Source organism: Neofelis nebulosa, chromosome 10, assembly GCF_028018385.1.
Source record: "Neofelis nebulosa isolate mNeoNeb1 chromosome 10, mNeoNeb1.pri, whole genome shotgun sequence".
In the NCBI taxonomy this organism is placed as follows: domain Eukaryota; kingdom Metazoa; phylum Chordata; class Mammalia; order Carnivora; family Felidae; genus Neofelis; species Neofelis nebulosa.
Window position 1 is genome coordinate 64,996,973 of NC_080791.1, and position 16,616 is coordinate 65,013,588.

The 16,616-nt window shown below is 39.6% G+C and overlaps 1 protein-coding gene across 6 annotated transcripts in view; it reads right to left on the reverse strand.

Moving 5' to 3' along the window:
• RIC3 (RIC3 acetylcholine receptor chaperone) overlaps nucleotides 1–16,616 on the reverse strand; it is a 67,347-nt gene that overhangs the window by 19,417 nt on the left and 31,314 nt on the right. For 4 of the 6 annotated variants that reach the window (XM_058688138.1, XM_058688136.1, XM_058688140.1 and 1 more), the window contains exons 2-5: nucleotides 16,353–16,579; nucleotides 14,989–15,064; nucleotides 12,885–12,978; nucleotides 905–1,053 (exon numbers count right to left, since the gene is read on the reverse strand). In XM_058688138.1, the coding sequence (XP_058544121.1) occupies nucleotides 905–1,053; nucleotides 12,885–12,978; nucleotides 14,989–15,064; nucleotides 16,353–16,579 (546 nt within the window). Of the gene's footprint in view, nucleotides 1–162; nucleotides 251–904; nucleotides 1,054–12,884; nucleotides 12,979–14,988; nucleotides 15,065–16,352; nucleotides 16,580–16,616 lie in introns of all 6 variants that reach the window. The other 2 variants (XM_058688141.1, XM_058688137.1) reach the window with 2 other exon arrangements.

Here is a 16,616-nt window from a genome sequence, read left to right on the forward strand (position 1 = left end):
TAACTACAATACTCATACGTTGCTGGCCGAAGGCAAAATGGTGAAGCTATTTTGGAAAGCAGGTTGACAGTTTCTAAAAATGTTCAATACACACTTAACTTTTTAAATAAAAACCCAGAAACCTAATTCCTGGGTATATACTTAAAAGGAATAAAAACATACGTCCACAGACTTGTATGTAAAAGTTGATAGCAGCTTGATTCATAGCAGCTCAAAGCTGGAAACAACCCATATGTTCCTACAATAGTGCCTGGAGAAACAAATCACAGTATATCCGTGTAACAGAATACTACTCAGCAATTTAAAAAAGTGCTGATACACTCAATATGTGAATCTCTAAAGCATTATGCTAAATCAAAGAAGCCAGAAACAAAAGCACATGTGCAATATGATCCATTTATATAGAAAAGGTAAAACTGTAGGAACAGAAAGTGGTTAAGTTGTTGCCAGGGCAGAGTAAGGGATTAGTTGCCAAGGGGGAGGGAACTTACTGAGAAGATGTTAACGTTATCACGATTGTGGTATAATCATACCACCTGACACATTTGTCAAAACTCATCCAACTACACACTTAAAACTGGCGAATTTTATTGTATTTACATTATATGTTTTTTTAGGTTTTTATTTATTATTTATTTTCAGAGAGACAGAGTACAAGCTGGGTAGGGGCAGGGAGAGAGAGAAGGAGAGAGAGAATCCTAAGCAGGCTTCACACTGTCCACACAGAGCCCGACGCTGGGGCTCAAACCCACTTAACTATGAGATCATGACCTGAGCCGAAATCAAGAGTTGGACACTCAACTGACTGAGCCACCCAGGCACCCCTACGTTTTATTTTTTAAAAATTTGTAAGAGCTCTTTTCTGGGCTGACAGCTAACCAAGAAATGATAAGACATTGTTTACCTTCCCAGTCTTCCATGTAAGGGGCTTCCTCAGCTTCTTTCTCTGGAGTGGGTCTGTCAGTGAATTTTCCTTCTTTCATGACCCTGGTGATTTCTCGGAGCTGATGCAGCAAACGTTTTTCTTGGTCAGAAGTCACAGTCTGTGCTCTGCTTAGAAATATCAGACAACCCAGCCATTTAATGGTAAATACTGCTGGGCAATGAATATAGACAATACTATGATCTGTCTGGATCCTAGAATAGGAAGTCCAACAGCAACAGATAAGTATTCTAGGAATTGATTATGGAATTGCATAGCTGATGACTAGGTATGTTAGTTCAGTGTTCTGATTTTACAAATGCAGACACTAAGGCCTAGAAAAGATCAAGTGTTTGCTCAAGGTCTCACAATGAATTATGGTCAATACTGGGACCAGACCCAGATGTTTCAGCTTTCAGTTTCAGTTCAATCTCTAAGAAATTTCACCATTACTCTTATTACCCATTTACTACAAGCCACTTTTCTTTGAAGCAAGGTCATTAAAAGAAAATATGCTGGCCCATTAGCCTTAACTAGGGAAAAATATGCTACTAGGCCAACCCTGGAATCACCAGGATGCATCTATTTGTGCAGAAATAAAGATATGCCCTAACATTTCAGAGTTAGGTCATTCTGAATCAATCACCTAGACCAGAGAAACTGAAGCCCACAGAGGGGGAATTCCACATTTATTCTTATGTCTAGTTAATGTCAGCACTTGAACTATGACTGAAGTCCCCTGACTTTTGATAGCATTCTATACAATTTTTTTAAAAGTTTATTTAGAGAGAGAGAGAGCGCGCACACGCGCGAAAGAGAAAGGCAGAGAGGGAGGAAGAGAGAGAATCCCAAGCAGGCTCCATGCTGTCAGCAGAGAGCTTGATGCAGGGCTCAAACTCATCAACTGTGAGATCATGAGCTGAGCTGAAACCAAGAGTTGGACATCAACCAGCTGAACAAACCAGGCACCCCTCTATGCAATTCTTTTTTTTTTTTTTTTTTTTTTAAATTTTTTTTTTCAACGTTTTTTATTTATTTTTGGGACAGAGAGAGACAGAGCATGAGCGGGGGAGGGTCAGAGAGAGGGAGACACAGAATCAGAAACAGGCTCCGAGCCATCAGCCCAGAGCCCGACGCGGGGCTCGAACTCACAGACCACAAGATCGTGACCTGGCTGAAGTCGGACGCTTAACCGACTGCGCCACCCAGGCGCCCCTCCCTCTATGCAATTCTTAAAGCATAGTGCTCAAGTTCCAGTTTAGAAAACCTGGATTTGAGTCCCAATTTAACTGGACAGTTCTAGGTACATGTCTGTAAAAATAAGATGAGGCTCAAGGATAAAGGCAGGACTATTTTCTTTGAGACAGAAGCACTGCATCACACTCATAGGCAGACAAGGTTCTACTTGGAAGATGGAGAACTGGTTTGGGACCGGTTTTAAGCAGGATTTAACGGAAGCTACTTATTCTCTTCTTAAAAATCCAGAACATTCAGAGGCCATATAACACTCCTGAAGGAAAAATGACATTCAATACTGGCCTCATGGAGGTGCCATCAATTTTTCTAAACAGCTAGTCTGAAGCCTGTGTTTTTCTCCTCAGTGTAACAAACTTAAACCTTAATGACTAACAGCAAAAAAGTGTTTCTCCCTCCAGTGTTAAGATGGATCCTGAGAAACTTAACAGAAACCCATGGGGGAGGGGAAGGGAAAAAAAAAAAAAAAAAGAGGTTAGAATGGAAGAGAGCCAAAGCATAAGAGACTCTTAAAAACAGAACAAACTGAGGGTTGATGGGGGGTGGGAGGGAGGAGAGGGTGGGTGATGGGTATTGAGGAGGGCACCTTTTGGGATGAGTACTGGGTGTTGTATGGAAACCAATTTGACAATAAACTTCATATATTGAAAAAAAATTAAATAAATAAATAAATAAATAAAAAGATGGTAACTGACAGTGCAACATTTTCACAGACCTCAGTGGGAGGAAAACAAAACCACCATGAGCTCTACTTTTTCCACACTAAATGGCCTCAAAGCCATGAACTGAAGAAGCCTGTCTGTTACATATTCAGCTAAAATCTTACATTTATTGGGCCTCTTACAGCTCTATTCCTCCTATCAGTACAGGAGTCCTGACTTGTCACAACTGCTCATCAGCTCTACATAACTCCTAATTCTTACTATTAAAACAAGATGCCCCTCTCTGTTGGGGGCATCTGGGGCAGCTAGGGCACCCCTAGCTAAGAGAGCTTATGTGCTAGTATTAAAAATATATAAAGAACTTATAAAACTCAACACCCCAAAAACAACGCAGTTAAAAAATGGGCAGAAGACATGAAAAAACATTTTTCCAAAGACGACGTACAGATGGCCAACAGACACATGAAAAGATGCTCAACATCACTCATTGGAAGAAAAATACAAATCAAAACTACAATGAAATACCACCTCACACCTGTCAGAATGGCTAAAATTAGCTACACAGGAAACAAAAGATGTTGGTGAGGATGCACAAAAAGGAGAAGCCTCTTGTACTGTTGGTGGGAATGCAAACTGGTGCAGCCTCTCTGGAGGACAGTATGGAGAGTCCTCAAAAGGTTGAAAATAGAACTACCCTATGATCCAGCAACTGTACTACTAGGTATTTACCCAAAGGATACAAAAATACTGATACATGCACCCTGATGTTTATAGCAGCGCTATCAACAATAACCAAATTATGGAAAGAGCTCAAATGTCCATCAACTGATGAATAAAGAAGATGTGGTATATGTATATAATGGAATATTATTCAGCCATAAAAAGAATAAAATCTTGCCATTTACAACAACATGGATGCAGTCAGAGAGTATTATGCTAAGCAAAGTAAGTCAGAGAGACAAATACCATACGATTTCACTCACATGTGGAATTTAAGACACAGAGGAACATAGTGAGGCAAGGAGAGGCAAACCATAAAACAGATTCTTAAGTATAGAGAACTGAGAGTTGCTGGAGAGGAGATGGATGGGAGGATGGGTTGAATGGGTGATGTGTACTAAGGAGGGCACTTGTAATGAGCACTGGGTTTTCTATGTTAAGTGATGAATCACTAAGTCTTAGACCTGAAACTAATACTACACTGTATGTTAACTAACTGGAATTTAAAAAAAACTTGGAAGAAAAAAAAAAACCTATGTGTTTATCACAAAGCTCTTACTCTTGGGCTGCACATGTTACTTCTCTGGACTGTCCCCAGGGCATTTTGGTTTTTACTTAATGAAACAATCTGGACTATGTTTCCTAACTCCTAGAAAACCAGAACCCCAATTTTAAAAGGAATTGCGAGGCTAGAAGCAGAAACAGGCAAGTGAAGCATTCTCAGAATCTAAGTTAAAGCATCCTCTTTTACCTCTGAACAAATATATTCCTATTGTCCATATCATGCATTAGGCAATTAATCATGGCCCACCTTACATCTTCTGAATTTATGTAATGAATGTTTTCATAGATTCCTCTTGTCTCAATTTGGTTTGATAGTCATGGAAGGCACTGATAAGTTCAGGATGGTGTAGGCACAGTGCCATGAACATTGCAAGTGCTCAATAAATTTGTGTTAGTTTAATTGGTCCCCATTTCCTCACCATGCATTTCCTCCCATATTCTAGAAATCTGGCTTCCACTCCATCATTTTACCACAACTTGTGAAAATCATCAATGATACTTTACTCAAGTCCAAGAATCTTTTCTTCACATCTCATTCTTCTCGACTTCTCTATACTGTGAACTATCCTTTCCTTGAAATGTTCTCTTCCCTTGGCCATTGAGACATTCGTAATTCCTCCCACTTCTTTTAACCATCCCTTGGATCTCTGATCCTGGCTCACTTTCCCCCATCCACCTCCTAAACACATGGTTTTCCTGAGGGATCGATCCTTGGGCTCGCACTTCATTCTTATAGTCATGCCTTCAGGAAGCTAACCCAGTATCACAAATTAAACCACCACCTCTACATAGATGATGCCCAAACTCTACCTCTAATCTTGACTTTTCACATGAAAACCAGTATCATCTAGGCATTTCCACTTAGAGGTCTTGCCGTTAATGAAGTTAACCTTAAATTCACTCTTCCAGGTCTTAGCTGGCCCAGGATAAGGAAAAGCTGCATGAGCAGCCAGGTTTGGAGAAGTTGGGGATGGCAGATTCTAAGATGCTAGAAAAATGGAAGTTCAAGTTGGAACTTTTAAGTTTTATAAAATCAGAGGAGCCATCAAGTTCTGAATCCAAAAGTAAAGCATGGAGAGAATGAAACAGTTTCTTATAACACCATTCAGGACTAGCACAGAATTCAGACCAGCAAAAGACTGCAGGCTACTGCCACACAGTATGATGTGCCTTACGAATCTGATCTCATCTTTCCCCATGGCTCTTACTCTTACCTCCAACCAAATGACTTCCAAACTTGTGTCCTTGTTCCTGACTTCAATACCCAAGTTTCCTATTGTTGTTGTAGATCATACATAACATGTTCTGATGGCACCTCAACCAAATTCAAAGCTGAACTCATGATCTCAGTCCCAAAGTCTCATCTTCTTTCTCCTCTTCTGTGTTTTTATCTTGGTTGATATCATAACCTTCCTTATAGTTTGGGCTATAAGTCCTCCCAACTCATCTTTAGTTCTTTCTTCTCCTTCACTGCTCTTACCTAGTTTTCCTTTGGGGGAACAAATTTATTTTCTGCTCATAGCGCAAAGGTTACAGTGAGGCTATGTATCCCCTCACCTCTCCCCTTCAAGGGTGGCCACATGGCCCATAGCCAATCATCACACTCCATCCCTTGGTTGCAGTGACTGATTCAGTGATATATACAGGATCCAAGTTAGGGTAACTGTACTTTCTCCTAAGACTCGGTCTTGAATGCAGCAAAGCCAGATCTGAAAACTTTTCACATTAATCCATTCTAGCATCAGTCCTTGAAGAGACTGTCCATTTGTTCCTTCCTCTAAATCCCTAGAGCTGCTCTGGTTCCCACTCTAAAACCTGGATCTTCAGCTATTCTTTTGATATTGTGACCTACCCCATACTTTTCCAATAAATTCTGTCACCTTCTCCAAGTTTTTGCTACCCAGAGTTGGCTGTTTGCTATCAAGGAAACCCTGAAAACAGCATGTGATTTTTTTTAAAGTTTTTATTCACTCATTTATTTATGTAACCTCTATACCCAACATGGGGCTCGAACTCACAACCCTGAGATCAAGAGTCACATGCTCTTCTGACTGAGCCAGTCAGGTGCCCCCAGCCTAGGACTTTTTCCCCCCTCCATCAAGTCCCCTTAATTTGGCCCCTCATTTCCACTCTCGCTGGCCTGTTTATTACCTTTTGCTAGAACTTTTCCAGTAACCTTCTAACATGTAGTCACTCTATATATCACTAGAAGAATTACTTTTCTAAAGCACAGAAGATCATGACATTTCTCTTCAAAAGCCTTCAGAGGCATTCCACTATAAAGACAGAATTCCAAATTTCTTAGCCTACCATTCAGGGCCTTCCAGTCTGGGCCTAGTTTACTTTTCTAATTTCCTCTCCCCTTACTTACCTCCCTACCCATTTACCACAGCCCTGATGTTCTCCACTCTAGTTACCTAGGACTACCTGCTATTCCAAAACCATGTCTTGACTCTTTCACCTTGTTTGTGGCTTATGCCACCCTCTCAGTCTGAAACATTCCCACCCCCTGAACTCTGCCTGTGGAAATCCTTTCATCCTATAAAGGCTTATACAAATTATTTCTTTTCCATAGAGCTTCTGTGGTAGACAGAATGATGTTCCCTTCTCCACTCCCCAAATAAGTCCACATCCTAACCCTGGAACCTAAAATGATACTACTTTATATATCAGGAGACTTATGGTTGCAGATAGAATTCATGTTGCAAATCAGCTGGCCTTAAAATAGAGAGATTATCCTGGGTTTCCTGAGAAGGCACAATGTAATTATAAGGGGTCCTTAAAGATGGAGGACAGACGCAGAAGAGGTCAGAGTAATATGATGTAAGAAGGTCTCAACCCACTATTGCTGGCCTTGAAGATGAAAGAAAAGGTCCACTGAGCCAAGGAATGTGGTCTCTAAACGCTGAAAAAGACAAGGAAATGGATTTTCCCCCAGAGCCTCCAGAAGGAAATGCAGTCCTGCCACCTTGATTTTAGCCCAGTTTAAGACTTCTAACATAGAGAACTATGAAATAATAATTGTGTGTGGTTTTAAGGCATTGTTTGTGGTCATTTGTCACAGTGGCCATAGAAAACTAATATACATCCCTGGAGTATAGTTGCCTGAGATATAGTTCCTTATAGAGAAAATAATACCTGCCATTGACAACCACACAGGGCTGCACAGAACAAATCAAGATAGGTGCCAAAGAAGATATTCTTATTATTGCTGAAATGGCCTGCTTTATTTAAAGTACTTTCTTTATATCTACCTCATTCATTCTTCCAACATATACTGACATTGTCAGTGCACCAGCACTAGGAATAAAAATTTGAACAATAAAAATTTCCTGTCTTCAAGAAGGTTATAGGGCATTAGGGAGGACAGAAAAGTTAATGGAAGATCAGAAAGTAATAGGATGCTTAATATATTCAGCAAACCTAGGTGGCATGGGAGCACACCAGAGGGATGTCTGAGTTTGAGGTTCAGGGATGCTGAGAGAAAATGATGTTTAAGTTGAGACCTACAAGAGAGAGTTAAAAATGAGGATATATGGGATAGGGGTCAGGGAGACATTCAATAAAGGAGAAAAGTATATGCAAAGTCCTAGAAGCAAAAGCAGATGAGTATTTTAGAGGAAAAGCAAGTAGTCGTTGTGGCTGGAACACAGAGGGAGTGATGGAGAAAGCAACAAAGGTAGGTAGAGTCATGTCACCCACACCATGTAAGCCAGGTTAAAGATTCTGTACTTTAACAAGAGCAATAGGAACCCATTAAAGGGTTAAGAGAAAAAAAGATAATCCATTTGTTTGGAAGAGAAAGCGAATCAAAGAGAGGCAAAATTAGAGAAGAGGAAACCACATGAGATACCACACAGGACAGTCCTGATCTATGTCAAAAGTCAAGGCTCAGGGCAAGATCCCTGACGAGCAAAGATGCAAAAACTTCAACAAAATATTAGCAAACCAAATCCAACCATACTTTAAAAAAAGTATCATTCACTATGATCAAGTGGGATTTATTCCAGGGATGCAGGATGGTTCAATATCCACAAATCAATCAACATATACATCACATTAACAAAACAAAGGATTAAAACCACATGATCATCTCAATAGATGCAGAAAAAACATTTGACAAAATTCAACATCTATTCACGGTAAACTCTCACCAAAGTGGGCTTGGAGGGAACATACCTCAACATAATAAAGGCTATATAGGATGAACCTACACCTAACATCATACTCAATGGTGAAAAAGTGGAAGCTTTTCCTCTAAGATCAGGAACAAGACAAGGATGTTCACTCTTGCCCCTTATTTTCAACATAGTACTGGAAGTCCTAGCCTCAACAATCAGACAAAAATAAATAGAAGGCATCCAAACTGGTAAGGAAAAAGTAAAACTGTCATTATTTGCAAATGACATACTATATACAGAAAACCCTGAAGATGCCACCAAAAAACTATTACACCTAATAAATGAATTCAGTAAAGCTGCAGGACACAAAATATACAGAAATCTGTTTTATAGAAACCTGCATTTCTATATACTAATAATGAAGTAGCAGAAAGAAAAATAAAATGTACGATTGCACCAAAAAGAATAAGAGAAATAAATTTTAAAAAATATATTTATTTATTTGTTTATTTTGAGAGAGAGACAGAGACAGAGAATGAGAGCAGGGGAGGGGGCAGAGAGAGAGGCAGAAAGAATCCCACGAATCCCAACACAGGGCTCGAACCCATGAACTGTGAGATTGTGACCTGAGCCGAAACCAAGAGCCAGATGCTTAACCAACTGAGCTACCCAGGAATAAATTTATTCCACCGAGGAATACATTTAAGGAAGGAAGTGTGTCTGAACAAGACTAACACCATCTCGTACAAATCCACTATGATGACCACTCTGTGACCTGAAGCCTTCTTCAGTACAGCACTACCCTCACACACATATTCTTTTTGTTGGGACACACCCTTAAGTAGACCCTTGGTGTATAAAATCCTTGAATCTTCTCTGGAGATAGGACTGTGATTCTGAAACATTTCTTCCCAGTTCTCCCAGAAATACTGCCCAATCTCCAGGGCTATAAAAGCAGGTCTTAGGGGAAGTGGGTTGTGGAGATCTACTCAATTTGCAGCCACCCACAACACACTTCTGCTCATAGGTCCTTTTAATAAACCATTTATTGGCATCTGGATTCCTCAGCCTTCCTGTTCGATCTTATGTCACCTCAGGCCTTTGGGGATCATTTTGCATATATCTCCCTTTCATAAATAAGGTGAAAGACCTATACTCTACAGCCTATAAGACACCAATGAAAGAAACTGAAGACAATACAAACAAATGGAAAGATATACCACAGTCACCAACTGGAAGAATATTGTTAAAATGTCCATACTACCCAAAGCAACCTACAGATTCAATGCAATCTCTATCAAAACACCAATGGCGGGGCGCCTGGGTGGCTCAGTCACCCAGCGTCTGACTTCAGCTCGGGTCATGATCTCATGGTTTGGTCCTTGAGTTCAAGCCTGGAGCCTGCGTCCGGCTCTGTGCTGGCAGCCCAGAGCCTGGAGCCTGCTTCAGATTCTGTGTCTCCCTCTCTCTCTGCCCATCCCCCACTCATGCCCTGTGTCTCAAAAATACATAAATGTTAAAAAAAAAATTTTTTTTAAAGAAAACGCCAATGGCATTTTCACAGAACTAGAATATAAAAATCTGAATAGAACCACAGAACACCCCAAACAGCCAAAGCAATCTTGAAAAGGAAGAACAAAGCTCAAGGTAGCACAATCCCAGATTTCAAGATAAACTACAAAGTTGTAGTTATCCACTATGGTACAGTATGTACTGGCACAAAAATACACATATAGATAAATGGAAGAGGATAGAAATCCCAGAAAAAACCCCCACACCTATGTGGTCAATTACTCTATGATGACAAATGAGGCAAGAATATACAACGGAGAAAATATAGTCTTCAATCAATGGTGTTGGAAAAACTGGACAGCTACATGCAAAAGAATAAAGCTGGACCACTTTCTTACATCATACACAAAAATAAACTCAAAATGGATTAAAGACCTAAATGTGAAACCTGAAACCATAAACTCCTAGAACATAGGCAGTAATCACTTTGACATCAGCCTTGGTGACTTTCTTCTAGATAGATCTCCTCAGGCAAGGAAAACAACAGCAAAAATAAACTATCAGGACTACCCTAAAATAAAAAGCTTTTGCACAGCAAAGGAAATCATCAACAAAATGAAAAAGCAACCTACTGAATGGGAGAAGATATTTACAAATGATATTTCCGATGAGTTAATATCTAAAATATATAAAGAACTTTTACAACTCAACACCAAACCACCTCCCCACCACCAACAAATAATCCATTTAAAATAGGCAGAGGACCTGAACAGATATCTTCCCAAGGAAGATATACAGATGGCCAACAGACATATGAAAAGATGCTCAACATCACTAATCATCAGGGAAATACAAATCAAAACCACAATAAGGTATCACCTTACACCTGTCAGAATGGCTAGAATCAAAAAGATAATAACAAGCGTCGGGGCACCTGGGTGGCTCAGTTGGTTGAGCGTCCGACTTGGGCTCAGGTCATGATCTCACAGCTCGTGAGTTCGAGCCTTGCGTTGGGCTCTGTGCTGACAGCTCAGAGCCTGGAGCCTGCTTTGGATTCTGTGTCTCTCTCTCTCTCTCTCTCTGCCCCTAACCCACTTGCATTCTGTCTCTGTCTCTCTCAAAAATAAACATTAAAAAATTTTTTTTTAAAAAAAGAAGTAACAAGTGTTGGCAAGGATGTCGAGAAAAAGAAACCCTACTGCACTGTTGGTGGGAATGTACACCGATGCAGCCACTGTGGAAGACGGTACAGAGGTTCCTCAAAAAATTAAAAATAGATACACTATATGATCCAGTAATTCCACTACTCGGCACTTACCCAAAGAAAAGAGCACCACTAATTCAGAAAGTATGTACCCCTATGTTTACTGCAGCATTATTTACGACAGCCAAGACATGGAAGCAACCCAAGTGTCCATCAATGGGATGAATAAAGAAGATGTGGTGTGTATATATGTACACACACACACACACACACACAATGTTACTACCAAGCCATAAAAAAGAATGAGATCTTGCCACTCACAATATGGATGGACCTAGAAGGTTATTATGCTAAGTGAAATCAGTCAGAGAAAGACAAATACCATGATATCCCTTACATGTGGAATCTTAAAAAAAAAAAAAAAAAAAAAACAACCCTAACACAGAAACAGACTCAAATACCCAGAACTGATGGTTGCTGGTGGGGGGAGTAGGTGAAATAGGTAAAGGTATTAAGAGGTATAAACTTTGTTATAAAATAAATAAGTCATGTAGATGAAAAGTACACCACAGAGAATTTAGTCAATATTGTAATGATTTATGGTGACAGGTGGTAACTATACTTATTACGGTGGGCATTGTGTTTATACTGAAACTAACGGAACACTGTATGCCAACCTCAAAAAAGAAAAAAAAAGGTAAAGGCATTCATTCATTTTCATTCATTCACTCATTCTTCCCTTTCAGCTAATACTTTTTTAGGGCCTACTGTTGGCCTGTGCTAGGCTCTGGGAATAATACAGATAATCCCTGCCCTAGCAGAGCTTAGAATATTTTGCACAGAGACAGAATTATTAACTAGGAATAAATAATAAGACATGGTGATTGGCAAGACACAGAAGTGAAGGAAAAGGGAAATCAGGAACAATATCTGATTTCTGCTTTGGGCAATTAAATAGATGGTGGAGCCATTTGCTCCTATTAAAGGTGAAGTAGGGTCAGCTGGGGATAGATGAGGATTTTCATTTTGCACATTCATTCATTCATTCAAGAAACATTTATCAATTGAAGATGGGCAGTTAATCGAGGAGATGTGTTCAGTAGGACCCTAAATACAGAGGTCAGGAAGTGAAGGATCTTAGCAAAGAATGCCATGATTTACTCTTCTACCATGATAATACATGTATACAAATGCTTATATCAGAAGTATTATTTTTAACAGTAAGAATTTCCTCAGTATCTATTATGTGAACACAGTGAACAAAACAGACTAAGTCTGTCCTCAATAAGTTCATATCCCAGCAATGCATGCCATAAATCCACAGTCCCACACGCATCCTCAACATGCCTGCTACAGCTGTTTTCTGCCCAAGGCTGCACCCTCACTTCTCCTTCAGGCCATACCATGCTTCCAGGAGGTGAATGATTACAACTGGATATACTGCTTCAAGAAGGAAATTTTGCTGATCATAGGGACAGAAATAAGGACACTTCAATTCTGACTCCTGGATTCTTTCCTTAAGCTGTGTCCTTGGGATGCATACTGTGCTAAGTATGATATGTAATCGCTTTTCTCTTTTCTGTCTCAAGCAGATTAAAAAAGGGCATACTTTAAGTAAAACCAGATTATTAGACAGCTATGAAATCATCTTCAATAGAACCTGGCTACTTGGCCCTGCAGCACTGCTCCTAAACTTGCCCCTCACAATAATGTGCACACACTGAACACAGACTCTTGAAAGCTGAGACTCTGGTAAGCAGATGGAATGAAAATGGAAATGCTTAGTGAGAAATCATATGTAAATGACAAATAAGTTAACAATTATATAAAATGAAAGCAAGTCGTCCAGAAATCAAAAGCAAAATTTTGAATTGATTCTCTAAATAAATGGGAAATAGCCTGAGTCCTCTTATGTGAAAACCTACCTCTCACCATTAGGTCCCACTCTGTTGATTAATTTTTCCATGGCTTCCTCAGTCTCCTTCAGTTTTTCTTGCAGTTGAACAAGCTCAAAGTTGGCTGAAAAACAAGCATCACTCTTAAGAACCAATCATACACAATCTCCAAAGCTCTTTTCTGAAACTGGCTGGCTGGGACGCCCCACCCTACTGGGATTCCACCTGGTTGTGAAATTCAGAATAGAGGCTCCAAGTCCTTCCAGCTGGTCCCATCAGGACACAAAGGGTCTCACAAAGAGGTGAGACCTCAAGAATTCGTGTTTAGGGAGTAATGAACAAATCACTCTCTTAGACACAGAAACACAGCAGACCCAGCTAAAGAAAATACCTGGGAGTGAAAAAATACCCCTACATGGTCACCTAAGAAGAAATGAAGAAGATAAACATAGTCCTTCTAATCCAAGTGATGCTGGGGGGTTATAGTACCAAACCTGAAAGGTACTTCAGAAAAGGAGTTAAGACCCTGAAAAGAGCAATATTTCACCTGCACCCAAAGTTTGAAAACCTATCTAGAAGATAATGGTTTAAATATTATGCTTCTTCAGTAGGGGAAGTCTTGAGCTAGGGCTGAAACCTCCCTGCCCAAGGTTTCCAAACGACTCCTTTGGGGTGAAATGGTGTAACCGTGGCTCCCAATATTCTCAGTAAAGTTCAACAGAGATCACATCTATCTACCAAAATTAACATTAAGACCCTAAAAGTAAATCAGAAAAAAATAAGTCAATGAGTACACGAAATGAACTTTAAGGCATCAGGAAAATAAAATGCTGTTTATTATGCAGACAATCCAGTTTTTCTGTTTCATTCCTGAGTACCCTTCTGCTGAGATATATTTAGGAGGTCACTGTAAATTATAGTATCTCAAAGGCCTTTTAATACTTCTAAAACAAATTCTTATACATGCAGTTAACATCTGAAAAGTGTCTAGAGAACTGTGCCATGTAAATGTTCATTTTTATTTTCTGCATGATTCAAAATTGAAAAATAAAAAGTAGATATAACTGCTACATTATAAAACAGCTGCTCTTAGGAATTCATTTTATTTACTTTTGTTTTAACTGAATCATGTGACTGGATACAGAATTTGCTGCTCTTTTCAAAATTATTTTTCTGATGCATTTACCATCACTGTTGGTTAGATGTTATCACAAAAGCTTTCTTAAAGGATTCCTTGAATATTTAAGATTTCTAAAAAGGATGCAGACTGTGACTGGGGTATCTACTTCCACAGAGAATCTAGAGTAAATCTAAAAAGAAGTTACATCGGAGGGCAGAGGCTTCAGTGGCTCAGCCTTTCATTTTGCTTCTTTCTTTTAAAAACTCCTGATGAGGCTTCATTATCCACAGGATAAAGCAGTTTGGCCTCCAAACCTGCAACAATATGGCATAACCTACCTACTCTTCAGGCCTTCTTTCCTACAGCCGTCTTACATCAGGTTGGGTCTTCCTCAAGTCATCTCATCTATCAAACAGGACCCAGCTCGAGATCATTCCCTGCAAGGCTTTTGCCAAATCCATTCCAGATAGTAAACTTTTCACAAGTTATTTTTCCTAACCTCCATCCCAGACTCTGAATTATTAGAAGGGAGAGCCATGCCATATACACTTCATTTCCCCAGAGAGCACAGAATATTCTACTTGGTCAGTAAATATACGATGACCGTGTCTCATGAGTCAGAAGGGTTAAACTCTGTCCCTAGATCTCACAACTGATTTTGGCAATGGCTTGATCTCTCTTCCTTAGTTTTCCTCTCTGTGAAATAAAGATATCTGCTACCAATATTCTAAAGTCTGGAAATGAGAAGTAACCCATTCCAAATGTGCATTATTAATTTGCTAATATAAAAAAGTAAACTGACAGTTTTGTACTTTTCATAACTCTTTCTCTTAAAAGCCCAACGTCAATATGGAAACTTGAGAATTTTCAGAGCTTAGGTAAAAATGGCATCAGATTAATTTGGGGCAATTTCTGAGAAATGCTTTTAAGAAATATCCACAGACTGTTCCTCTGGCTAAATTATGGTGGTCTGACTCAATAAAACTTGTCCACCTACTGAAAAGGAGCACTTACTAATTTTCCTGTGAGTGTTTCCAGCTGTGGCAGTAGAGCATTTCCGATCCTCTGCAGGAGTTTTCCCCTTTGAAAGCTGAGAATTGAAGGAGGTACAGCACATCAACAGCAGCTGAGAAACTCAAAGTCATGGAACTCCTCATATTAAATTAAAAAAGAAAAGGTTGGGAGACAAAAACTAAGTCGGAAATCAAACGGCAATATTAGAGAAACATCTCAAAAAAACAAAAAACAAAAAAAACAACAACAACAACAGTAGAGAGAAAGAGCCAATAGAAGGTTCCCAAGTGAAAAACCATCAATGCACAAAGAAGAAAGAAAGAAAGAAAGAAAGAAAGAAAGAAAGAAAGAAAGAAAGAAAGAAAGAAAGAGAGAGAGAGAGAGAGAGAGAGAGAGAGAGAGAGAGAGAGAGAGAAAGAAAGAAAGAAAGAAAGAAAGAAAGAAAGAAAGAAAGAAAGAAAGAAAGAAAGAAAGAAAGAAAGAAAGAAAGAAAGAAAGAAAGAAAGAAAATAAATAAATAAATCTCTTTCCAGGTCATCTGCCTTGCCCACACTCATCTAAAAAGGGGACGAGTAGCCCTCGGGGATGTTCTTACAGAGGCAACTCGGGCCCCCTGCAGAGTTCCTGGGCAAGAAGGAACTCACCTTTTACTCTGGTTAGAGGGGCACAGTGAATATTTAAGATTTCCCAAAAGGATGCAGAATGTGACTTCTGCTCCACTTCACGGTCTCTAGGCCCATAACCTGCTGAGGCCTGCCTGGAGGTGGAACTTAATTGGGAATCTGTTTTTAAAGGACCCAAACCATGTCTCCCTAGAGCTAGGAAACAGCAGGCTTAGTTTCAGGATGCGGCAGTTTTGTTTCAGAATTACTGCAGAGGATGTTAAAAACAGCACCTCATACTCCTAGAAGGGGAAAGAAGGACAAAGTGGTGTTGGTACGGTCATTATTTGGCCTCACAGTGGCTGCTTGGAAATCATTGTGCTAATCCTAATGACGAAGGTCTTCTTAGAATATCTTTATGCCTTTTCAGCTTGCAAAGATACCCAATAAAAAAAAATTAGGGTGGGAGAGGGCTTTGAACTTTGTTGCTCACTGTATTAGCAACTAGAAGACCCAAGTTCAAGTCCTGATTCTGCATTTCTAGTTGTGAATTCTAGGGCATACTGTTTAAGCTCTGAGAGAAGATTTTCTCTTCTATAAAACTGGAATAACAGTTATCCTAAGTACCTCATAAAGAGGAAGCAAGGCTTAAAGATGATTTTAATAAAGGTTATGAACTGTAAAGAGTTCTAATACCAACAATGATTTTTATTATGATATTGGATTTTATTGATATAATATGATCGAGATGATTCCACTTACCTTAAATAGAATATATAGTATATATAAAAAAATCCCAAAACCATAGATTGGAATAATCTGTCCCATCAGGCCTCTTCCACTACCTCCTCCTCCAGTGCCTCCACCTGATCCTTTGGCCTTTGCAAATGCCTCTGCGAGGTGAGACCTCTGGAAACGAGCCCCAAGGGTCTGGCCATCTGAGGGTGGCTGGTGATGATGCATCATAGGTGGAAATCGACCCAACTTTCCTGAGAAAATAATCAGTATTTATGTCTTCTACTATTT